Here is a 26,104-nt window from a genome sequence, read left to right on the forward strand (position 1 = left end):
GGTACATCACTTCTCCAAGAAGGGGAACTACCTCAGAGAGCTGTAAAGGCCCCAGGAAGAGAGGCTCTGACTCACCTCATAAGGAGACTGTTCCAAAGAGATCTTGGTTTCCTGCTTAGTCGATGGTCTCGGAATCACTGACTTCTAGGTCTGGTACTGTGGAGCCCACAGGATCCTCAGATACTTCTTTTTCTTCATCACTTAGCCGAAGAGTCAGCCGTAGTGATCAGTGGCCATTTGGTATGTTCCTGTGCAAGGCCGCAAAGGCTTGATGGGCCGAAACTTCAATGTTGGAACAGACTTGATGCACCCATGTAATAAGGGGTCTGCCCCTGGGCCGTCTCCACCTCTCTGTTGGTGGAATTGTATCCTGGTTGTTACAAGCCACGCAGAGAATGTCGTTTGTCAGAACGTCTTGAGGCATTCTGGTGACGTGTCCGAAAAGTGTAAGATGCCAGCAGTGGAAAATGACTCCAGTAGTGTATAGACCACAGTGACCGTAAACATTTGCGTCATGAATGAAGTTGTTCCACTTTATGCCCAATAGATGATGTTGGCATTTTGTGTGGAAAGCCTCCAGTTTTGCACAGGCACATCGACTGGCAGCCCCCCCCGCCCCCCAGCTTGCCGCCCCATGCACGTGCTTGTTGCACTGGTGCCTGGAGCTGCCCCTGGTAGCCACTCCCTGATCATTGAGACATAGTGTCTGAATTGTTCTTGCATTCATTACAAGTTTTGCCTGTTAGTCAGGTTCAGATCTAGTATGACTGGTAGCCTTCATGGTGGGACTTGTAGGAGCAAGCTGTTTTTACTTCCTGCTCTTAGAGTGGAATGGAATGTGGGGGCCCGACACTACTAGCTTTGGCTCAGGCCTGGTCTACACTACGCATTTAAACCGATTTTAGCAGCGTTAAACCGATTTAATGCCCACCGTGCCACCGACGGCCCTTGATACAATAAAGCTCTTAAATAGTTTCGGTACTCCCCCCAACGAAGGAGTGTGCAAACTCAGTTTACCATATTATTAGGTTAGTCGTGCCCCAAATCCGACGTATTGCCTCCCGGCAGATATCCACAGTGCACCCACTGTGACCACTCTGACAGCCCAATCTGAATCGATCACGCCATTAAACAGGAAAGCGCCCGTAACTTGGAATTACATTTCCGTTTGCCAGCGTGGACTCTGTCAGCATGACTGGCGATTGCATCCCAAATCAAAAGCTCCACATGACCAGTACGGGATATACTGATCTGATGCTTTGAACAATCTGTCTCTATCAAGCGCCGTTACAGAAACAAATCCAAAGATTGAAAACTCAGGCTATACTTATGCTGGATACAACGTGACAAGCTAATGGGACAAGCCAAGATCAAATGGATGCAGAAGGAGAGGGGCCGTACTAGGACTCCATGCTATCCCCATCCAACCCAGTCTCTGAAAAATATTACAATTCTTGGCTGACCCCAATGCCTTAGATTCAAACCCATGTCCGCGTGGTCAGTATATCTCTTCAACTCCCTCCCCCCACCAGTAAAAAAAGGGAAAGAAATTTCTTGACTTCTTTCAATGTCACCCGTATACTACTGAATGCTGCGTTCGCACCGATGCTTTGCAGTGAAGAGCAATCCGCTCCTCTCCCCCTCCCTGTACACTGGCGTAGACCTAGCGTCCTTGTCATCACCGTGAGCTCCTGGCTCCTCGTGAGGCTGCCGGGGCCGTAAAATAGGATGATCCTGCATTCCAGTAGATGTACAGTAAGGCTGGAACTTCCTCATCATAGCAACTGGCTGAGCTCCATCCGCCCCCCTCCCTCCTGTTTAAAGCAAGATAGTACCTGCCTGAACATCAAAGACATGGATCTGGGCTCTCTCCCCCACACCGCTTAAATGTCTCCGACTTCATAGCAGCGCTCCCCCCTCATTTTATTCTCACTAACAATCACTTTCTTATTCCTGCATCTTTCAAAACTTCATACACAAATGGAGACACTGCCACGGCACCAGAAGTGGAAGAGGAACAACGTGGTGTGCAGGGCAACCCGGTACTGCCTGACTACTCCATTCATTTACATACCATCTTACTTTCCCCTAGTACACTCTCCCACTCTAGCAACGACTTATCCCATATAAGACAAATACTTGAATCATCCCTTTCCTCTCCTCTGCGACTCCACAGGGCCCCATCACACCCACATGACAGAACACAATCGTCTTCCTTTCATGCATCAACACACAAACAGAACGCCATACTGTCCCGCTATGATCCAAAAGCATGAATCTGCTGCTTTCGTGTAGCGTGCAGCTACCCTCGTCAGCCGCAATCCAGGATCGACATCATCTGATATAAAAAAAAATAAAAAATCATCTGCTCCAGTGCTTCTATGGCGCTCTGCGCAGGCCAATCCAGGAAAAAGGGCGCAAAATGCATTTCCTGTTGCTTCCAGAGAGAATGCAGACTACTTACCAGAACCACCCCGGACAATGTTTTGCCCCATCAGGCACTGGGATCTCAACCCAGAATTCCAAGGGGCGGGGGAGACTGCAGGAACTATGGGATAGCTACGGAATAGCTACCCACAGTGCAACGCTCCAGAAATCGACGCTAGCCTCGGACCATGAACGCACACCGTCGAATTAATGTGCTTAGTGTGGCCGCGAGCACTCGACTTTATACAATCTGTTTTACAAAACCAATTTATGTAAAATCGGAATAATCCCCTAGTGTAGATGTACCCTTAGTGCACAAGACAGGTTAATCCTGTCACTTTACAGGGCTGGCCTTTGGGCCACATGCTCTTTAGGACTCTCTAAATAAAAGGCCCATCTCATTTAAATGAAAGATGAATTTCATTTTGCTGCAAAGCTAACTTCCACATTGCAAGCCCATCACTAGGGTTTTTTCCTAGTTCTCAACCTGGCTGTGAATAGCTGACCTTTGGAACCCACAAACTTTGTGGATTACCAAGGTTTTTGGAAGCCCCTGAACTGACTTGTAGGTGACTGTGTGTGTGCTGAATAGCCCCACCAATAGCCCTAGGGATGAGGTGGGACAGAATAATAAATAAGAGAAAACACAAATGAGAAAATTGGATTGGAGATAGACAGAATGGGTGGGAAATGGAAGGTAAGAAAAAGAGAAGGTTAAAGAGAAGGAAAAAAGAAAATACCTACCCAACTTGTCAGGTGAGTGACTGTAATATATTTATACTCCTTTATTGTTATTTCACTGACAGATCTCACTTCCAATGTAAGTCTTGGGAAAAAATGGATAGGATATGCTAGCAGCCCCTAGGCCACCATCTATTTCAAAATTATCCCTTGATAAAACAGGTTGGCAACTATACACAACTGATCATCATTTCTCCTGCTGCAAAGAAAGCTGGCAACTTTTTATTTAAAATGAGTCGTTCAACTGGGGTGCTACAAATATTTTTGGGAGGCCTTTGAAAAATGTTAAAAACAGTATTGCTGCTTAGATATCTGCTCCATTGCCCAATTGCTCATACTCAAGTTTTCGTAAACTTTAGCATCAGGTCACTGCACCTTGTCCTAGCAACTTCTGAATTAATTTATGAATAATAATTCATAATTATTTTAAATTGTAATTTATTAAAACATTTTAATTTATATTCTTACCTGCACGTTTATATAGCCTCTGATTTATGTCCCCTTTTGAGTATTCTTTTCTTGACTATACAAATTTAGCTCCTGCAGTTGGTCATCACATATATTATATCTCAATCCTCATTATATTTGCTGGCCACCATAAATTTTCCTAGTTTTCACACTAACTTTCCTAAAATGTGGCAATTGGGGCACCTAAAATACTTTGTGCTCTATCCCCCAGCAATTTCTAGATTGCACCTCCCTATCAATCTGATCATGGTTGAGTTTTCACCTTTTTTTACATACTTAATAAAAGTATAAAATGTATTTTGATTTTTAAAATATGCCCTTGCATAGTTTGTTGGTTCAGATATCTGTACATAACCCCTTTGCCACTCCCTTCATTTACAAATGTTATCAAATTAAGTTGTGAACTCCTCACCTATTCACAATGAACAAAGTACATTCTCTTACCGCTCCCTGGTCCTCGCCTCTGGGAAACGGAGAGCAAATAGGCTTTAAAGTTTGCCTTGAAGGTATAGCGTACCTTCAAAATGGGCGCTTGGGGCCCGGTGGTGGCTTAGATTGCCCTTGACCCTGCCCAGGGGGAGGATGTAACAGCCTATGCCGAGGGTACCTGCTTCTCCTGCGGGAGAAGTCCTGCCTGGGTCTAGGCGAGAAGGGGCGCTGTTGGGTGGACTGGGATTTGAACGGCTTTCTTTGGGTAGCCGGGCTATGCATGCCCAAGGACTTAATAGTTTTTCTTGTGTCCTTCAGGGTATGAAGACGGGAGTCAGTTTGTTCCACGAATAGGCCCTGGCTGTCAAAGGGGAGATCCTGTATGGTATGCTGCACCTCAGGTGGAAGACCTAATGACTGGAGCCAGGCGTTTCAGCGCATGGCGATGCTGGATGCTAGAGTGTGTGCTGCCGCGTCCACAGCATCGAGGGAGCCCTGAAGGGAGTTGCGAGCTACCAGCTTGCCCTCCAGCAATGGCCCCCAATTCCGTATGAGCCTCTGCTGGAAGGAGTTCTTGGAATTTTAGGACTGCAGACCATGAATTGAAGTTGCACCTACTGAGGATCTCACGATGGTTTGCAATCCATAGTGAGAGACCACCAGTAGAATAAACTTTCCTACCAAAAAGTTTGGCGTCCTTTGATTTAGGAGTGGGCTCTTCTTGGCCCTGTCTCTCTTTTGTGTTCACCGCATCTACTACAAGTGAACAACGGGTAGGGTGGGTGAAAAGGTATTCTTATCCCCTGATGGGGACAAAGTACTTTCTTTCCACTCTTTTGGCTGTGGGGGGATGGGGGCTGGAGTTTGCCAGAGTGCTTTGGCATTGGTCTGTATGGTTTTATTCATGGGGAGGGCCACCCTGGAAGGCCCTTCTGGGCCTAAAATGTCCACCATAGAATCCTCCTCTTCCACAACCTCTTCAACTTGAAGGTTCATATTTAGGGCTACACGCCTGAGTAGTTCTTGGAGGAGCTTGAAGTCCATCGAGGCGGGGCGGGCCAGACGTGGACGAGCCAGCCACGGTCTCATCAGGGGAAGATGAGGATGACGCCACCAGGAGAGCCGGGTTGGAAGTGGCCCCTTGGTCTTCTGGGGGCAAATCTTCCCGGATGCCTGGGGTAGCATCTACCACAGGGGCTGGCTCTGCGGGTTGTTCTGGGTCTGGAGGAGGGCGACTGAGGGTTGCCTCAGGGGGCCGGGTGCCTGATTGTGTCGGCGGGCGGGCAACAGAATGGGTGCCCTGGGCCTGATGGTTAAGCCCAGGGGGGTCCAAAATTGCCACTGGGGTTGCCAGTGGGATACCGAGGGGTCATGGCCAAGGCTTTCTGGGCCCAAACGAGGGATGTCTGAAGCCTCTGAAGCTCTCCCTGATCTACTGGAAGGGGATTGGGAGCGTGACGACAATGCACAAATGCAGCAAGGGGTGCACTGAGTCCCTTGGGAGACAAGGGTCGTACAGTGAACGGTGTTGTAATGCCAACCATGACTGCGACCAGTGCCGTGTTGAAGTGTGGTGCCACGAGGCAGGCCGATGCCACGTTGGGAAGTGGTGCCGTGAAGGAGGCCTGTGCCGCTCTGAGGATCAGTGCTGCAGTGGAGACCGGTGCCATGATAGAGAGCGGTGCCGTGATGGGGCACGGTGCTGCAATGGGGAGCGGTGTCACACTGGGGAGCGGTGTCGCGAAGAGGATCGTTGACGAGTTGCAGATTGGAGCTGTGGAGACGAATGGCGCGGAGATCAGTTCCCTGAACAGAGCTGGTCCGAGCAGTGCCGCGAGGTTGCTGAGTACAATCTGGACCTTGAGTGGGACCATGTTATGGCAGCCGACAGCGACCTTGAGTGTGAATGGCTCCGAGAGTCAGGGCTGCAGGACCAGCGCCGTGAATCTGACCAATGTAGTGAGTCAGACCGGTATGTGGTATGGTGCCGGGACTCCGAATGACACTGGAACTCAGAGCAGCGTGGAGATGCTGGTCTAGGGGTGGACTGTCCAAACAATTCCGGTTTACCTCTCGATGGTACCGGGGCTCGAGCCGGGGCCGGTGCTTGAACTGGGGACACCGGTGCCATCATTTTGATAAGACTTCTGGCGGCTTTGAAGGTGTCTGGAGTGGAAGGTAGTGTAACCTCCTCCACTTGCAGGAGCCCTTGTGGCGCGGGACTGTCCAGAGCAGGCCGGGGTCTAACCGGCCTGTCAGGTCTGAAATCTGCTCAACCGGGGTCGCAGTGACTGCTTCGGGTCTTTTGGAAGATCTTCCCAAGGCTTGCTTTTTTCAAGCGACGGGGGTGTGGGAGCAGTGCCGGGATGGATGCCTTTGGGGCCTCGGGGATCATTGGTCCCGAGGCGGGCACAGGATCTTCTGCGGTGCCATGTCCAGTATTGCTGGGGGAGCACTGTGCACCGAGGCGCTGGGGCCTGAGTCTTGAGAGGGATGCAATGCAGACTCCATGAGGAGTTGTTTGAGGTGGATTTCCCTCTCTTTTCTTATTCGGGGCTTGAAGGCTTTACAGATCTTGCACTTGTCAGACTGATGTGCCTCCCCCAGACACCTAAGGCAGGAGTCATGGGGATTGCCCATGGACATGGGCTTGTGAAAGTAGAATGAATTATACTGTAAAAATAAGAATGGATTAAAGAAATGTTGTATGTACCTTTAAGCAGAAATAAGAAATGTTGAAATACAGGTGCCAGGAAAAGAAACATTAGGCATAAACAAGGGTGCTAATGGCGAAACATTAACAGAAGATCGGTAATAGTTAGTAAGGAAATAAGATATGCATGCCTAGCCCAGGTAAACTTATCAGATTCTGCTTCCTTTGTTATCTTGTTAAGTTCTCGCCCTTTTATCTGTATAAATAAGATAGTTTGTGTCTTGCATGGTGCTCACATTATCTGGGTGTTATTAGCAGAGCGCTGTGCTAATAAAAGAGAGTGGTCTGACAAACTGTGAGTCCTGAGTCTAACTTTGACACAAGAATGGCAGGGTTTGAAGCCCTGGGACAGCAAGCCTTGGAGCCCCGCAGGTCAGTCGTTGAGAGGAGGAACTCCCCCCCAACTATAAAGCTACATTTAACACTAGAATAACTACTATACTAAGCTTAACACTACAATAACTACTTAACACTAGGGTAACTATTAAGGCAGTGAGAGAGATGGTATCAGCTATTAGGGCATGGACTACAAAAGCGGCTTACCTTGCTTAGGCACCTAACTCCAGGAGAAGGTTTGCAGCTGAGGAACACCAGCAGAAGGAAATACCTATCTCTGGCCCACCAGCCAGGTACAAAAGGTCAGCAGTTTAGATGCCTAAGCTCTTCTTTTTTTCCCACCCCTTTCCCCACTATTTCACTCCTGATTAGCTCAAGCAGCTGCCTGCTCAGCTTACTGACTTCTGAGGATCCCTTTCTTAGGGGCTGGGTCACAGGTATAACTTCTATTTTTCCCAGTGGGTGCTCCACCCCTGAGGCCCCACACCCACTCCCCACGAGGCCCTGCCCCACTCTGCCTCTTCCCGCCCCTGCTCTGCCCCATCTCTGACCCCTCCCCCTGTTCAGCCCCCTCTCCCCTAGACCCTGCCCTCACTTCTCCTCTTCCCACTCCCTGCCATTCCGTGCTCTCAGCCCTCCCGTGAGCACCTCCCTGCCAGCTGCCCAACAGCTGATTACTGGCCCCACCCAACAGCTGATTGGTGGACCCCGCTGAACAGCTATGGTTGGTGTGTTGTGAGCACTCCCTCTTTTTTTTTCTTTGGTTAAGCCTGGAGCACCCACAAAGTTGGCACCTATGGGCTGGGTTCACAAAGGTATTTAGGTGTTGCAGTGCTACAAGATCAGGTGACATCTGAGTGGTGGTTTGAGAATGTCAGCGGTGCCTAAATGTTGGCACTTAAAGAGGCACTTAAGTACCATTGTGAATCTGGCCTCAGGCACATAACTCTCCCCATGCTTGGTGCTGAAGATTTCACTGGACTGTGAAGAGATTAGGTGGTGTTCCACAGCATGTTATAACACCTAAGTACTTTTGAGGAGCTGGGCAATACTGACTCGTTATATGTTTGAATATTTTACTTTGAAAAGAAACAAGGCTAATATGTCAATATTTTCTAGTATCTTCCTTTCTATCATTAAAGGCACATTTTTGCTTTCTTAGTCTCCAGGGACAACTTCTGACTTATAATTTACTGAATAGTATTTCCAGAGATTCCTAAATTTATATCATAGTTCTTTTAAAAATTCCAGATGCATTGTCTTTTAAACTGAAGATTTACATTTACATCCGTTGAAGTGGGTATTCACCCACGAAAGCTTATGCTCCAATATGTCTGTTAGTCTATAAGGTGTCACAGGACTCTTTGTCACTTTTTACAGATCCAGAATAACACGGCTACCCCTCTGATACCTTTATTTAGTTTGTTCAAATACTCTTTCATCATCTTTTTGTTCACTCTTTGCTCTCTTTCTTTAGTTATTTGCCTGAGTTTAAGGTTCTTTTATATCTTCATTATCATTACCTATTTTATTGAAAACTGAGCAAATTATTTAAAATCTGGCTATCTTGTCTAAGTGTGAAATAGTGTGTTTTGCTATGTTGGAAATATAGCTTCCAAAAACAATTCACATTTTGGTGTGGGTTTGAATATTAATGATAATTCTGTTACTCACAAACCAGCCTATTTGATTCACCAGTATTATTTTTATCCAGCTTTTTCCATGAAGTTGCAAACAGAAAATGCACTACATGCTGTACTGTAGTTTTTCTGTAACTATTCCATTAAAGTTGATTGTTAATCTGTCTCCTGTACTTTCTGACTGTTCCACTTACGCAGCGAAATAATTTAGTATGAACTGCAAATAAAAGGAACTGTTGTGTGAAACAGATAGTTGCTCAAGATGCAGAGCATTGGGTTGGAAGAAGGATTGAGGATTGGAAAAGTAGTAACTACTGAGAACCTTTACAAAGAGGATATTCAGCAATCTAGGTAGTCTGAGGACAAAGGTTTTACATGTTCTACACTGTGATAAAAAACAATAGACCAGCATTATACTTAAACACCAATATTTGCTTTACAGAAAGATTTACTTTTCAGAATATTTTTCAGATATTTAAATATTAATGAAAAACTTTTAAACCATTATAGGAAGGGTCCTACCAAATTCACAGTCCATTTTGGTCAGTTTCATGGTCATAGGATTTTTAAAATAGTAAATTTCATGATTTCAGCTATTTAAATGTGAAATTTCAGTGTTGTAAGTGTAGGGGTCCTGACTCAAAAAGGAGTTGTGTGTGTGGGGTCACAAGGTTATTGTAGGGGAGTTGCAGTACTGACACCCTTACTTCTGCGCTGCTGCTGGCGGCAGTGGTGCCTTCGGAGCTGGGCAGCTGAAGAGTAGTGTCTGTTGGCCATGTGTCCAGCTCTGAAGGCAGAGCCACTGCCAGCAGCAGAACAGAAGTAAGGATAGTATGGTGTGGTACTACCACACGTACTTCTGCGCTGCTGCTGGTAGGGCGCCGCCTTCAGAGCGGGGCGCCCGGCCAACAACTGCTGCTCTCTAGCCCCCCAGCTCTGAAGGCGATGCAGAGGTAAGGGTGGCAATACCATGATCCCCATAAAATAACCTTGTGACCCTGCCTCTCCCTCCCCCGCAACCCTCTTTTGGATAAGGATCCCCAATTTGAGAAATGCTGGTCTTCCCTGTGAAATCTGTATAGTATAGGGTAAAAGCACACAAAAGACCTGATTTCACGGTCCATGATGTGTTTTTCATGGCTGTGAATTTGATAGGGCCCTAATTATAGGTAAGATGCTCTGTTCCAACTGAACTCTGCTTAGCACAGCAATGCAAACTGTGGTGGGAATGGTAAATTCAAGACATGTTTGCCCTTTTCCTACTCTTGACCATGCTGTGGGCTTGCCTGGTCCTAAACATGGGTTAGAGCAGGCTCAGCTGCAATGGACGTAAACGGCTATCCTTGTAGCCATGCATGACCAGAGCGCAGCTATGCCCCTGACGCTATAAGCTGTGAATAGGACCTGTAAAACTGTTATTCCAGTTCTATGCAAGCTAGAGAATCCCCTTAGACTAGGTCTAGTCTCAAGTAGCCAGCTCCATTGATTATATAGCTCCTTTACCCCATCAAGTTTCATGTATCGTTACTTAATTTACAGTGGTCCAAATGGGTTTCTGGAGCACACAATTCAAGTAGACAAAAAAAATTACATAATTAATTTCTAGATATGTCTTAGATTGCAAATATATGCTGTAACTAAAGTCATAACAGAGCAATGTGTCATGTTAATATAGTAATGCAAACCCCTCCCCCCCATTTATATTACAAGACACTAGCTGTTTTCTGTGTAAATTCAAGAAAATGGTGGCAGATTTTAGTTTTGAGAATCAGGAGAGTAACTATTTGGTTATACCTTTATTTTTTTTTAAAACTGCATATAAAAAGCTAAAAGGCTCATATATGTCTATTTTGCTTTAGCCTGGCATATTTTTTGACAGTATTTTCAGAATGCCTTTGCAGTTCTTCAATGTGTGAATTTAAAATCTCTTCAAATTCTTTTGCTCGTTTCTCTTCTTCTTGAAAGAACTTTTCTGTTGCAGTTGTAGGTAAGGACATCTCTGGGGGAAGCTGAACAATACATAGAGCAGGCACAGTTAGTACAGAATTGAAAGTACAGCAATAATTTTACATTATTGAAGGATAAAACAAAATTTTCATCTTAAGTTTTACAAGCTGGTAACTTTGCACATTTTCTTTTACTAAAACATAGACTTAGTCCTTAGGTGTGTCACTACATATTTAAATGTACTACTGCTGGTCACAATTTGGCTCCCCTGCTATCTTCAAGACCCTTGGGCCAGTCACAGGACACATCTTCAGTCCCTGCTGTAGTTTAGAGTAGCCTCTAGCAAACAGTGTGTGAAATCATGGGATATATTGAATAAAAACGCCCCCCCCTTTTTTTTGCATCTTAAGAAGTTAGATAGACGGTCCCCTAAAAGACTGTTGATTCAGTAATACTAGCAACCAAGACACTCAGAAAAACGTTAGTATTAGCCTCAACTTGGTGTGGATTACACCTCATTTCTCCTACCAGTGAATTTTTATTCTACGACCTCCATGTCACACAGTCTTCACAGTGGGATGTTCCCCATCTCCATGGCAACTGAAGCAGACCAGATCTTTGGTCTGAGCTGGACTTAGGACTGCTACTCAGGAAGAACTCTCCAGAAGAAACCATTACTAATTGTTTCTGTAACTGTTGTTCTTTGAGATGTTGCACATGTCCATTTCACTTAGGTATGTGCGTACTCCAGTGCACAGCTGCTGCAGCGTTTTCCTCCTTAGCTGTATCCATCAGGATGGCATAAGTGTCCTCTGCTGTCTTGTGCACGGGGGAGAGGGATAGCTCAGAGGTTTGAACATTGGACTGCTAAACCCAGGGTTGTGAGTTCCTTCCTTGAAGGGGCCATTTGGGGATTGGTCCTGCTTTGAGCAGGGGGTTGGACTAGACTGACTCTCTTTGAGTCCTTCCAACCCTAATTTCTATGCAGCAAATGCACAGCACAAAGGTGGAGCACCTACCCTCCTCAATTCTCCTACTGGAAGACTCAAATGAGAGGGGAAAGAGGGTGGGTCATGAATGCGGAACATTGCAAAACATATCTTTGGCACGAACACAGTTACAGAAACCTATTCTTCTTTTCTTCTTTCTAGTGATTGATATATCCATTCCGTAATGAACACTTCTTCGCCCTCTCTATGGAGTTTCTTGGTCATGACAGGCAAAGGAATCCTGTGGCACTTTATAGACTAACAGACGTTTGGAGCATGAGCTTTCGTGGAGTGAATACCGCTTCGTCAGCATGCATGCATAGTGGAAATTTCCAGGGGCAGGTACTAATATATGCATAGGCAGCCTAGAGATAATGAGTAAGTTCACAGGGGAGGAGCGGCCCTGTTTCTAGATGTGAAGTGTAAACACCATGGGAGGAGAATCGGATCGTAGTTGGCAACCATTACTAGTCTGATGTTAATCCTGAGCTGATGTGTCAAATTACAGATGAAACTGAAGCTCAGGCAGTTTCTCTCTGAAGGGTCTGTCTGAATTTTTTGCTGCAGAGAGGCCACACTTAAGTCTGCTATAGTGTGGTACGGAGCGTTGAAATTGTTCTCCTACAGGTTTTTGTAATGCCATTCCTAATATCTGATTGTGTCCATTTATCCCTTTCGTAGAGACTGTCCAGTTTGGCCGATGTCACATAGCATGAGGGACATTGCTGCATATAAGATGGCGTATAATACATTCGGAGACGTGCCAGGCGAAAGAACCTGGTTGATGGGTGGCTGATCGGTTAGGCCTGGGATGGTGTCGCTTGGTGTAATATTGGCAGAGTTTGGCATCGGAGGTTTGCTTGCATGGATTGGTCCTGAGCAGAGTTACTATGGTTGTGGTGTTGCAGTTACTTGGTGAGGATATGTCAGTTGGCAGGTTGTCTGTGGGCGAGGACTGGCCTGCCACCCAAGGCCTGTGAAAGTGTGGGATCATTGTCCAGAATGGGTTGTAGATCCCTGATGATGCATTGGAGGGGTTTTAGCTGGGGACTGTATGTGATGGCCAGTGTAGTCCTGTTGGTTTCTTTCTTGGTATGAAGGAACTGAGAAGGGGCAGGGGTCGCTCTGTCTTTTATGCCTATGTTCAGTGCATGATACAGAAGAGGATGCCCCAACAGGCACACACACCTACAGTGGAATGGACATATGCAACACATTTTGAAGAACAACAGTTACAGAAAGGTTAGTAACTGGGTTTTTGTTTTTTTTTTGAATGATTGCATATGTCCATTCCCCTATAGATGACTCACAAGCAGTTCCAAATGGAGGTGGGTTTGGAATCTATTGAACCACTCATCCATTGTGAGAGGTAAATGTATGACAAGATAAGCAGGTTGTCACTTTGCAAATGTCTAATATGGGAATACTAGTAGAAAGGCCACAGAGGCTGCTTGAGACAGTTGAAAGACTGAACAATATTTGGTGGCTTCTCAGATAAGGGGACCACAGCCTCTGCTTTTGAATTTCCCTTTCTCACACAGTATCTCTTCTGGTTTTCCAACTGGACTTGAATGCAAATAGGTTCACCAACAGGCTTCCAGCCTGGTGTGTGATGCACCAAAAAGCTAGACTGCATCACTTGGTTCTAAGTGTGTCTTCCTGAGCTGACCAACCCTGACTTTTCTTCATTATTTAAGGCCCTGAGAAACAGAGACAAGGCTTCCATCCAGGACATAAACAAAATTACTTCTCTAAGCTGTGCTGAAGGTTTTCTGCCTTCTGAGTAGTTAAACACCATGTTTTTGAAGAATCATCTGCTGAAAATGGAGGAATGAGCTTGGATAGTATGAGACAGATTATACTTCGTGTCTCATCTTGGAACCATATCCCCCACATAAGAGTCCACATGGCATCTGTTATCTAGACCCGACAACAGGTAGCTATTAAATAATATTATGAATAAATTCAACATGAGAAGCTAGTACTGGATCTGGACCAAGATCTTTATATACTTATTTGCTGGAATTGCTAGCTGGAAGTGAAGAGACAATTGTGCTGGGTATACACGGGACCAAAAAGCCCAGGAGCTGTCAGAGATTTTTTCTTAGTAGAGGTCTGCTAATGTCAGACTTTATTTTCTTCTGTCTCTCTTCTGAAATAAAGGTTATCATAGAAGATAAATTAAATGCTGGAATTTTGTGAGTGCTGTAATTGGCCCTTCTACTTGTTTGCTCAAACTTTTGTTTCTGAAGGTATTTTGTGATGGCTGCTGAGGCCTGAGTAACATGATGAGAAGGTTGTCCAGAGAAAGACAGACATGCATCCTTTTCACTTGAAGGGAGGGATGAAACATGACATTTGTGAACCGCATATAAGTTACAAGTCCAAAAAGAGAGTCCTTTGTATTGAAAATGCTTCTTGTGTTGCAGAAACTAAAGTATCTCTGGGTGACTATCCCTGATCAGCAGGGACTACAGGAAATTTATTTTTGTATTCTAATGTCTAGGGAAAAAAATTCTGCAACGATGGATTTCAGTATTTCCACTTAAAATATTGATCTCCTTATGGACTTGTTGGGACACCTGAGATTTCCATGTCATTGTTTCTCTTTGTACCACAAAGAATCTTGTGCCCTTTCCAAAATAACTGTTTCTTCATGAAGTTGGTTCTGTTGTTCCAATGAAAAGAAGATGGCCAACTGCACCTTTTATCTTCTGCTATCACAAAGGGTCTTACTGATAGTGTTGGTTTATTTTAATGTACATGAGGAAAGGATAAACTTGTCTCTTGGACAGCGCAAGCACCCATTTTCTTAGATAATGCATTTCCAGATGACAATTAAAGGGGGAAATCTGCCCAGACTTCGGAAACCCCTTAATCCCTTGTTTAAACCCCTTATTCCCTTGCTCCCTAAAGAACTTACCAACAAAACATTTAGAAGGATATCAGAGTTTAGAATGCTATTCGATGGTTGCCCTGGGAACATATATTTGAATGTACAGAAAATCAGTCAGGTGAAGCATCGTTCTTGAAAAAGTTGCTAGGGAAGCGTAGTTAAAGTAGATTTTATATCGTGTTTTTCTTTGTGCACACTCCCAGTGGCTTCTGAGTTGAGCATAGACCTCCCACAATAAGCGACTGCAGGCAACACTATCAGCCCTGAGGCAGGTGTAAACAAGTTTTGTTTGAATTATTTTATTTTCCTGTCTGTGTATTTGGCAGGAATACTCCCTCAGTTAGTATAACTATCTCCTTTACTAAGAATGCAGCAGGCTTAACTTGAGGCAGAGTAATGAAGAATTTGTAGTCGTTAGGTATGAGTAGGTCTCAGTAGAGAAATTCTCACTCCTTTATAAACCAGCAGAGGAAAAATCACACACCTCTTCATCACCTTTCCAATTTTTATTTATTTATTAACTTATTTATTGGTGTTTCATTTTCTAAGAAAATAAGCACTTGTGAAGCTAAACACCCATTTGTGCTTAGTTCTGGAAAACTTAGTTGTGAGTCTGATGTATCTTGCTCAGAGCCTCAGTTTTAGAGATTTTGCCTCTTTAGAGAATCTAAAAAGGAGAGCCTCTGTCAGAGGATTTAAGACTTTATGCTTACAATTGAGATGCTAAAGGAGCACGCAAGGATGATAAAGCCATTGTGGAGAAACTAAATGAATTCTTTGCATTGGTCTTCACAGCTGAGGATGTGAGGGAGATTCCCAAACCTGAGCCATTCTTTTTAAGTGACAAATCTGAGGAACTTTCCCAGATTGAGGTGTCGTTAGAGGAAGTTTTGGAACAAACTGATAACCTAAATAGTAATAAGTCAGGAAGACCAGATGGTATTCACCCAAGAGTTCTGTAGGAACTCAAAATGTGAAATTGCAGAACTACTAGCTGTAGTCTGTAACCTATCATTTAAATCAGCTTCTGTACCAAATGACTGGAGGATAGCTAATGTGACGCCAATTTTTAAAAAGGGCTCCAGAGGTGATCCCAGCAATTACAGACTGGTAAGCCTGACTTCAGTACCGAGCAAATGGTTGAAATGATAGTAAAGAACAAAATTGTCAGAAACGTAGATGAACATAATTTGCTGGGGAAGAGTAAAGATGGTTTTTGTAAAGGGAAATCATGCCTCATCAAGCTACTAGAGTTCTTTGAGGGGGGTCAACAAGCACGTGGACAAGAGGGATAAGACGGTTACTCACCATTGTAACTGTTGTTCTTCGAGATGTGTTGCTCATATCCATTCCATTAGGTGTGTGCGCGCCGCGTGCACGCTCGTCGGAAGATTTTTACCGTAGCAACACCTGGCGGGTCGGCTGGGCGCCCCCTGGCGTGGCGCCGCTATGGCACCGAATATATACCCCTGCCGACCCATCCGCTCCTCAGTTCCTTCTTGCCGGCTACTCCAACAGTGGGGAAGGAGGGCGGGTCTCAAGCCTTTTATTCCAGAGACTCAGGTTTGTCAGTTTACAGTTCCAGGGAGGAGATGACGCTGAGTGGCTGATGGGTCTACTACGATGAGGAAAACAGGACGGTGGTGTGGAAGAGGTGAACCTTCTGCAATCCACTCTCTGGAATGTCTGCAGCAGCGACAAATCAAGAGCTGTGCACTAGCTTCGCCCCATTGTTCTCGAGCCACCCAGGACAGACTGAAAAGGCAACACTCACTCATTGAACAGGTAATGCTACCCAATTAGAATACCACCCTACGGGGTCTCCTCACGCCGAAGCTGCTTAGAATGGAGAGCTCAAACCATGCTACATGATGGGCTATAATCAACTCATCTCAGTGCATGGGCATCTCCAGTGGTTCTGGTACGCACACCGATGGGAAATACGCATTTTTGCGTGGACTACCATAAGCTAAAATGCGTACTCATCCGACAACTATCCAATGCCACGCACCAATGAAGCTACTGGAGAAGTGGGACGTGCCACAGTTCATCTCTACAAACGACTAACCAGGGGGCTATGGCAAAGTACCGCCTAGATGACCTGCCAAGGAAAGGTCAGACGTTTGTCACAAATAGCAGGGGTGTATATGAATTTAATGACTTCCTTTCGGGCTGCGAAATGCACCAGCCACCTTCCAGAGGCTGGTAGATGGGTCTGCTTAGCCAGGACTGGGAGAATATCCAGTTGCTACCCTCGATGAGTGGCCATTTTTTTCAGACTCCTGGCCCGAACACCTAGTACACCTGGAAAAGGTTTTGAGTGTCAGCAGGATGCCCGGACTAACTGTTAAGGCCAAAAGTGTCAAATAGGCCAAAACAGAGTGACTTACCTGGGACATCAGGTGGGTCCGAACCATATAACCCCCTACTAGGGCCAAGGTGGAGGCTATCCAAAAGTGGCCGTCCCAAAGTCAAAGAAAAACAGGTCCAATCCTTCTTAGGCTGGCCGGGTATTACAGGCAGATTTGTACCACCACTACAGCCAAATCGCCGCCCACTGACCCAACCTGACCAAAAAGACACCGCCAAATGCAGTTAAGTGAATGATGAGTGTCAGGAGGCCTTTACGCAACTTAAGGCGACGCTCACGTCTGACCGTGGCTAAGGGCCCCAGCCTTTAAACAAACCATTTCCTAATTAAGCCACAGATGCATCTGATGCGTGGTATACGGAGCATTCTCTGCAGGAAGACCGGATCACCAACGTTCCATCCTGTCCGTGTTCTCAGGCCCAACACTGTCTGAGACGAAAGTCACTGGTTCAGTCAGTAAAGGCGAATGCTACCGCCATTGTGTAGCGCCGTGAAAAGCTAGCACCCTACGTTTGGGGACGGCGTTCCAGCTACAACTGACCGTGCTGCGGCTAATAAGTGGCTGTCATACAGCCAAAGGGAACAACAAGAACTTCTTCGTTGGAGTTTAGCTCTCCAAAGTTTTGATTTTTGAAATTCAACACATTTCAGGGACTTCGGGTAACAAGTAAGCTAAAGCACTCTCCCAGAAGTTTTCCAGATTTCTGGACGCTAAGGTCCAGATTGGAAAGATGTATGATACAAGTGACCACTCGTGCGCGAAGAAATGACCTGCTGCAGCTTGGTCTGCTAGAGTGTTCTGGATTCCGGAAGGAGGACGCCACATGGTCTATAGAAGTGGCTATACAAGAATTCCCACAGTTGGACGCCTCCTGACAGACGGGTAGAGAACCAGATTGTAAAGATCCCCCCTGCTTGTATTATGTAGTCATCGCGGTTGGTGTCTGTCGTGACCATCTAGAACCCACAACGGTCCTGCAGATGATGAAGAAAGGCCTGGCAGGCAAGGCGGACGCTTGTAATTCCCGAATGTTACGTGCAACATCAGCGTCTCTGGACAGGAACAAAGGCCTTGCGTGCGACGATGGCCTATGTGAAGCTTCCTCAGCCAAGAGACGACGCATTCTGTTGTTAGGGATACCAGATGGTTGTCTTGGGTGGGAAACGCATGCCTCCGCACACCAGCGGAAAGTGTCAGCCACCAGCTGAGGGAGCCTAAGACACTCTGTGTGGGCGGTAAATGGAGGCCAGCCAGACTTGAAGGGACGAAGGGGAAGTTTGGCGGTGCTTGGTCATGAAAGTGCACGCAGCCATATGGCCGAGGAGGCTGAGGGCAGGCACGGCTGAGGTGTCGCGGAAGGACTGAAGGCTTTCTATGCGGCGGCACTATTGACCGAAACCGGACAGTTGGAGGTAGGCTGTTGCAAGCGTGGAGTCTAGAATGGCTCCAATGAATTCGATTCTCTGAGTGGGCACTAGAGTGGATTTGCCTATTATTGACCATGAAGACCAATGCTCGAATAGGTCCATGACCATGGCAACATGTCTGGGACTCTGAACCTCGGAGGTCTCGCGGATGAGCCAGGCGTCTAGGTAGGGGAAACGCAGATGCGACAACGACGGAGGGAGCGGGCCACCACAGCCATACACTCGTGAAGCGCATGGGCAGGGAGAGCCGAACGGGAGGACCGTAAATTGGTAGTGTCGATGATGTACCTAAGCACAGGTACCGTCTGTGCGGAGGATAAATGGAGATAGGAAGTATGCATCCTTCATGTCGGAGCAGCAGGTACAGTCTCCCGGACCAGGGATGGGTGAATGTCCCAGGGACACCATGCGGAACTTCAACTTCTTTAGGAAGGCGTTGAGACCGCGAGGTCGCAGGATGGGTTGGAGACCTCCTTTTGCCTTGGGGATTACGAAGTATCGGAGTAAAACCCTTGCCCCTGAACTCCTCCGCACCTCCTCTATAGCTCCGATTTCGAGGAGCGCGTGCGATCTCCTGCGAGAGGGTTGCCTCGTGAGAGGGTCCCTGAGAGGGACGGGAGGGGCGAAATACAAACTGGAGGTGGTATCTAAATCCACCGTGCGGAGGACCCAACGGTCTGCTGTTATTGGCCCATGCAGGGAGGAAGGAGGAAAGACGATTGGAAAACTGGAGAGGATTCCGGGAAAAGACTGGTGCTCTGCTCTTGGTCGCACCTTCAAAAGTTTTGCTTTGGTTCCCGCTGATGGTTTGGCGGGACCATTATTTTGGCCTCCTTGAGACCGACTGCCGTCTTGGTCGCGGCGAACCCCGCCTCCTACTAAGGTCTTCGAGGTGGTGGACAGGGGGTAAGGGGCTGTGCTTGGCCTGGAAGGACCTGCGTTGGGTCTGCGGGGTATGCTCCCAAGGAACGCAGATGAATACGATTGTTTTTTAGACTCTGGAGTCTAGGGTCCGTTTTCTCTGAGAAAGGCCCTGGCCCTCGAACGGAAGGTCCTGAATAGTATGTTGCAGCTCGCGGATAGACCGAGACCTGCACCACGAATTCTTCACATCGTAATCCCGGACGCTATGGTTCTAGCGCTGAGTCAGCAGCGTTAAGAGAGGCCTGTAGGGAAGTCGAGCTACTTTCTTCCCTTCCTCCAGGAGGCTGTGAAATTCGGCTGGGAGTCCTGTTGATCAGTTTAGGGAACTACCCATGGACTGCCAGGTATTATAATTGTACCTGCTGAGAGGGCCTGCTGGTTAGCAACCGCAGTGAAGCTCCGGCAGAGTAGACCTTACGCCCCAGCAGATCCATCCGTCTAGCCTCCCGCGATTTTGGGGCAGGGGCTTGTTGGCCATTACGCTCTCTCTCATTTACAGATTGCACGACCAGAGAGCACGGAGGAGGGTGGGTATAGAGATATTCATACCCTTTAGAGGGTACCATATATTTTCTTTCCACGCGTCTGGCCGTAGGAGGGATAGATGCTGGAGACTGCCAAATAGTGTCTGCTCTGGCTTGGATGGATAGAATAAATGGCAGAACCACGCGAGTCGGGGCATCTGCGGATAATATGTCTACGACCAGGTCCTCCACCTCCGGAACCTCCTCTACCGGCAGACTGATATTTAACGCAACTCGCCGGAGAAGATCCTGGTGGGCTTGGAGGTCGATCAGGGGTGGGCCCGATGCTGTTGTACCGGCTACCGCCTCATCTGGCGAGGACGACGATGACAGGCCCGGTACGAGTGGCTCGTGCTGGGGCTCCTGTTCTAGGGGAGCATCGGAGTCCGGGAGGAACTGAGGGTCCTGTGTCAAAGTCGAAATGACCGTATCTGCCGGAGGAGGATGGCTAATAGTGGCCTCTGGTGCCCGATGGTCTGAGGGGGCGGACAGAGATGTAACTGTGGGTTCGCCCTGGGCCTGGTGGTATGCCCAGGGCGTCCAGAATGACCACTGTGGAGCTTGTTCCGTGCCCTGGGCCTCCGGGAGGACGCGTCTCTGTGGGTCTAAATCCCCGTAGACAGCGTTGTCATCGTGGGAAGACCCCGATGGGTGTCGTGATGGCCATGGCAGAGCCGAGAGTCCGTGAGGGGGACCCCAGTGAGCCAGGTACTGGCCATCGTGCCGCACTGGAGAATGGTACCGGGAGTCGTACCGGTGCCGAGAGGGAGACCGGGACCTGCGACCAGCGCGGTGCCAGGAGGTCGACCGGGATCGGGAAGGCCGGTGGTAAGAGTGACTGCGGCGGGAGCGGTGCTGGGAGCTGGACCACCATGCGGAGTATCTGTCCGGAGATTGAGACCTGGAGCGGTGCCACGAGTACGACCAGTACCGTGAAGGGGATCGGTACCGGGACTGCGAGCGGCGCCTGGATCTGGACCGGCGATGAAAACGGGAACGGTGCTGGGATCTCGATCTTGAACAGTGCCTGCCGGCAGCTTCGGTGGAGGTCGGCCTGACCAGAGCAGGGTTTCCCACTGACGTAAGAACCCGCACCAGCGGTGCCGGGGGTTGAGGCAGGGTGGGCTCCGTCAGAGCAATAAGTTCCCTCGCCGTTGAGAAGGTCTCTGGCGTAGTGGGAACAAGAAGCTCAACCGAGGCACGTGCCGGGGAGCTGTCGCGCACCGAACTCAACGGTTCTTGCGTGGCCGGAATCAACGGTGCCGATGCCGTCGGTGCCGCGGCAGGTGTTGGTGCTGGGCGACTCGGCTGTGGTTGGTGCTCAGACCGCGGTGGAAGAGATGTAGCCGCGGGAGCTTTAGCCTGCTTGGCCCGCGGGGAGAGGGAGCGGTGCTAGGCTGCCTTCTGTGCCGGAGACTGCTGGTGCCGGGGTGTTTTGACGGTGCCGGTGTTCTCCGGTGCCAATGAAGCACTCCTCCCCAGCGTGGGCTGCGCAGCACTCGGTGCCGAGGTTGGAGGAGCGAGGGCTGCTTCCATTAGGAGCTGTTTTAAACGAGAGTCTCGCTCCTTTTTTGTCCGCGGTTTGAATGATTTACAAATGCAAGCACTTATCAGTCAAATGAGATTCCCCAGACACTTGGCAGCGGTCGGGGGTCTCCCGTTGGCATCGGCCGACGGCAGGCCAAGCACTGCTTGAAGCCCAGTGAGCCCGGCATGGGCCCGGGCCCAGGGAAGGGGAAGGGCTAATCCTCAACCTTCTAAACTATATACACTAAGTATGTTAACCAAAACTAATTACAACTATAAACTATATACACAGAAAGTACAAGAACGGGTGAAGAGCTAGGTAAGTGGAGAAAGGCTAAGCCACGCTCCACTGTTCCAACAAACGATACGGGCGGTAAGAAGGAACTGAGGAGCGGACGGGTCGGCAGGGGTATATATTTGTGCATTGCGGCGCCACGCCAGGGGGCGCCCAGCCGACCCACCGGTGTTGCTAGGGTAAAAATCTTCCGACGAGCGTGGCACGTGGTGCACACACACCTAAGAATGGATATGAGCAAGCACTCGAAGAAGAACTAGTGGATATAGTGTACTTAGATTTTCAGAAACCCTTTGACAAGGTCCCTCACCAAAGGCTCTTAAGCAAAGTAAGCTGTGCATGGGATAAGAGGAAAGGTCCTCTCATGGACTGGTAACTGGTTTAAAGATAGAACAAAAGGTAGGAATAAATGTCAGTTGTCAGAATAGAGAGAGGTAAATAATGGTGTCTCCAGGGGTCTGTACTGGGCCCCGTCCTATTTAACATATTCATAAACGATCTAGAAAAAGGGGTAAACAGTGATGTGGCAAAAACTGCAGATGATACAAAACTACTCAAGATAGTTAAGTCCCAGCGACTGTGAAGAGCTACAAAAGGATCTCACAAAACTGGGTGAATGGGCAACAAAAGGCAGATGAAATGTCAATGATACAATGCAAATAGACAATACACTGAGAAATCATAATCCCAGCAATATCACGATATAAAACAATGGGGTCTAAAATTACTGTTAACCACTCAAAGAAAGAGATCTTAGGTCAAGTGGAGAGTTCTCTGAAAACATCCCTCAATGTGGCAGCGGCAGTGAAAAAAGCTAACAGAATGTTGGGAATCATTAAGACAGGGATAAGACAGAAATATCATATTGCTCTCATATAAATCCATGGTACGCCCACACCTTGAATACTGCATGCAGGTGTAGGTGCCCAATCTCAAAAAGATACATTGGAATGGGAAAAGGTTCAGAAAAGGGCAACAAAAATGATTAGGAGTATGGAACAACTGCCATATGAGGAGAGACTAGACTTTTCAGCTTGGAAAAGAGACAACTAATGGGGGGGGGAATATGATAGAAGCCAATAAAATCATGACGGTGTGGAGAAGTAAAGAAGGAAGTTTGTTTACTCTTTATCATAACACAAGAACTCCGGGTCCACCAAATGAAATTAATAGGCAGCAGGTTTAAAACAAACAAAAGGAAGTATTTTTTCACCCAACGCACAGTCAAACTGTGGAATTTCTTGCCAGAGAATGTTGTGAAGGCCAAGACTATAACAGGGTTCAAAAACAACTAGCTAAGTTCATGGAGCATAGGTCCATCAATGGCTATTAGCCAAGATGGACAAGGAAGGTGTGCCCAGTCTGTTTCCCAGAAGCTGGGGATGGATCACTTGATGATTACCTGTTCTGTTCTTTCTCTCTGGGGCACCTGATATTGGCCACTGCTGGAAGACAGGATATTGGGCTAGATGGACCTTTGGTCTGACCCAGTATGACCTTTCTTATGTTCTTATGCTATCCTTTTAAATGCTAAGATCCTTCACCAGACCCTAGGTCAAAAATCCCTGGGAAAAGGTGGGAGGGGCCCCATGAAGGGGAGAGTGCTATTCCTGGGAGATTGTAAGGAAAGTCTACAGGCATGTATCCTGCATATCTCCTTAAGGAAAATAGTGGCCATTTTATGACCTCCTGTGCCACCCTTGTAGATGGAAAGGGGAGAGGAGGAAGGCCTATCTACCAGAGCAGAGGATCTAAATCACTTCATCCCATGCTACCTGCTGCTGGATCTGTGCTAAGGACTGACTGCACAAAAATGAGGAATGAGCTGGAGCCATTGAAGGCAAATTACCCATCAGTATTAAAAAGGTTACAGGAGCTGGTATAGAACCATAAGATTAGACAGGATCACAAGGGTCATTTAATCTAACTTTTCATGGCAGCTGAGGCCTTACAGGTAAAATTGCGTACAGGAAGAGGGCATGTTTTGTGGTCTTCTCAAGCACCTTGGCATAGACCTTGCCTACGTGCTGTCTGGGAGCAGAAATTTTTCCTCCTGGTTGCTATGGGGAGAACTTGCCCTCCTGCAAGAGTCAGGAGACTCCAGTGAAGCTTTCCTCCTTCATCTACAAGTTGTTGAAACAGGAGCCCTATGACTAGGGGAGGATGGTGTATGGGGGCCGGGATGGGTTTTGAAAAACTTACTCTATGACCCATGCCACAGATACTGGCCTGGTTTCAATGAAAGTAGCTTCCAAACGGTCTGCTCAGTTGTCAGAACACGGACCTAACTCATGTCCTGGCTGGGAGCTAGTTTCCCTTTGGCCTGTTGTCCTTGTCTGCCATTTACTGTGAGGGGAAACAAGGAGGAAAGGTGCTGTCCTTCAAACCCACTTCAGAAAGCCAAAAGAATATTTTTTTTTCCGTTTAACAAAATGGAAGGACAAAAAAGGACAAAAAATCTAAAGCCAATGAAGAAATTGAGACACACGCGCACACACACACACACACTCTCTGCAAAAGTTCTGCTACAAAGGGAGCCCTGGAGTCTGCAGCACGTGCAGTTCGGAGGCCGAGAATTCTGGGCAATTCTTCTTGATTGGTACTCCTAAATTCAGGCTTGCAGCAAAGAAGTTGTCTGACCCCAGTTGCCATGGAGATGGGTAACACCCTACTGTGAAGAGTGACATGGAGAGGACTGAGAGTGCTATAATTTTACTCTTTCCCTTTAAGAAAAATAGAGATTACAACATTCAGGATTTTCTCCTTCATGTTTGGATGCAATAGTTTACACATAGAATAACAGGTACACAGATTCCTTTCATTTAATCCATTAATCTACTTCTAAAGAAATTTTATTTTTCTAACAGCACATTAGGGTCCTTATTAGAGTCGTAATGAATTTACTGTGATAGAGTTGTTAAAGCAGGGTGCCCCAGCTGAAGGCCATATTGGCAACTTGCTAAAAGCCTGAAGCTCATACCTTATTTTCATAATAGCGGATGATAACCACCATCACCATTAACACTGAGGTATGGCTCAGCATGAAATATACCAAAACAGCAAATGTAAACTATATTATAGGAATCCATGAATCACATTTGGCCTATAGACTGAACTTTGGCCACCTCTGTGTTTAAAGTAAAATAACTACTTACCACTGGGTTGACTTCTTCCACACTGTACACATGGCTCAGTAAAACATCACACCTGTGCTTTTCAGGAAATGGGCTGTTGTAGTGTGAAGGATATAACATTGGTGGTGATGGAGATTTAGTTTCTAGTTTCTGGTCATGATCTCTGCTAAGTCTCTGAGATGGTAAACTGCTGCCACTTTTTGCACCAATGATATCACCTTGACCATGTAGAATAAGATTTTGGTTTCTGTAGAGGTCATAGATAGTAAATTGCATAGGTTTCATTTGCCATTCAGTTTTATTTTGGAAAGTTCTAAAATAATAAAAATAAAGTTTTCAAAATATGAAGACCAGTTAAACTATGAACATAGTGGTTAGGCCATGGTTTCTGTTAATATAATTTTGTCCTCTTTGCTTTTCAAACTGCTTCATGTATGGCCATGACGGATAAGGTTAAATCAGCTTAAAACAGTAGTGGGCATGGCACTTTCAGAGAATGACAATAATCTCTGAAATTTATTCCCCACCTTGGTCTGATACAGTCCAATGTAGTTGACTTCCAGGCCTGCTAACATCTATATTTTCTCATGCTTTAACTGATACAACAAGCTACAATATGAGAGTGTAAGAGAGATAGGAAGAGGAGACCTTATTTATAGTGTTTTGGTTAGTGGATTTTGATCCATTCAAACCTCGTATGGATGTAAATACATGCAGGTGCCTAGGATTTAGAACTGATACTTTTAATAAATCAAATTAAAGCTTTAGCATGTGGAGCCACTGATCCTGCATCATAAACTCAGTAGGAAGCTTTGCCATTGACTTCAATGAATGCAGGGTCAAAACAAGAATGAGAAAAGAAGAAACATTAAATACATATTTAAACTGAACAGGGGTATTTCTTTCTTTAACAATAATAACTGAAGAACTTCAAGCTGATTCAAGAATCCTTCAAGTACAGTATTATGGTGCTCCATAATCTTTGGACCTATTGACTGTGTAATCCATAGTAGATGTGAAATCATACATTTTTTATCTACCTGAAGATCAGTCAAGTAACAGCTATTGTAATTAACTGTTGTATAAGAAAAGAAATCTACTTGCTACTCACTGCAAACAAATTCTCCTGTAAAAACATACTGAGAAATAGCATGCGGTTTTGATGTCTTTTTACGTATTGTGGCAAATTGCCAGTACTGTTCTGCTGGGTCTCACGCTTTCTCTTCTCTGGGGTAGGTTTAGGGCGCTATTGCTTGCCTCTGAACCGGTTCTTAATTACTCCACTAGTGTCCTTGGAGGAGGGGAGTGGAGAGGG

General features: G+C 46.7%; 1 protein-coding gene across 2 annotated transcripts in view; it reads right to left on the reverse strand.

Moving 5' to 3' along the window:
* Positions 1–10,589: 10,589 nt before the first annotated feature.
* DEUP1 (deuterosome assembly protein 1) overlaps positions 10,590–26,104 on the reverse strand; it is a 95,001-nt gene continuing 79,486 nt past the window's right edge. Inside the window, exons 13-14 of one of the 2 annotated variants that reach the window (XM_075061741.1) lie at positions 24,811–25,036; positions 10,590–10,763 (exon numbers count right to left, since the gene is read on the reverse strand). In XM_075061741.1, coding sequence (XP_074917842.1) covers positions 10,590–10,763; positions 24,811–25,036 — 400 coding nt within the window. Of the gene's footprint in view, positions 10,764–24,810; positions 25,103–26,104 lie in introns of both variants that reach the window. The other variant, XM_075061740.1, reaches the window with a different exon arrangement.

This window comes from Chelonoidis abingdonii, chromosome 1 (assembly GCF_003597395.2).
Source record: "Chelonoidis abingdonii isolate Lonesome George chromosome 1, CheloAbing_2.0, whole genome shotgun sequence".
Classification (NCBI taxonomy): domain Eukaryota; kingdom Metazoa; phylum Chordata; order Testudines; family Testudinidae; genus Chelonoidis; species Chelonoidis abingdonii.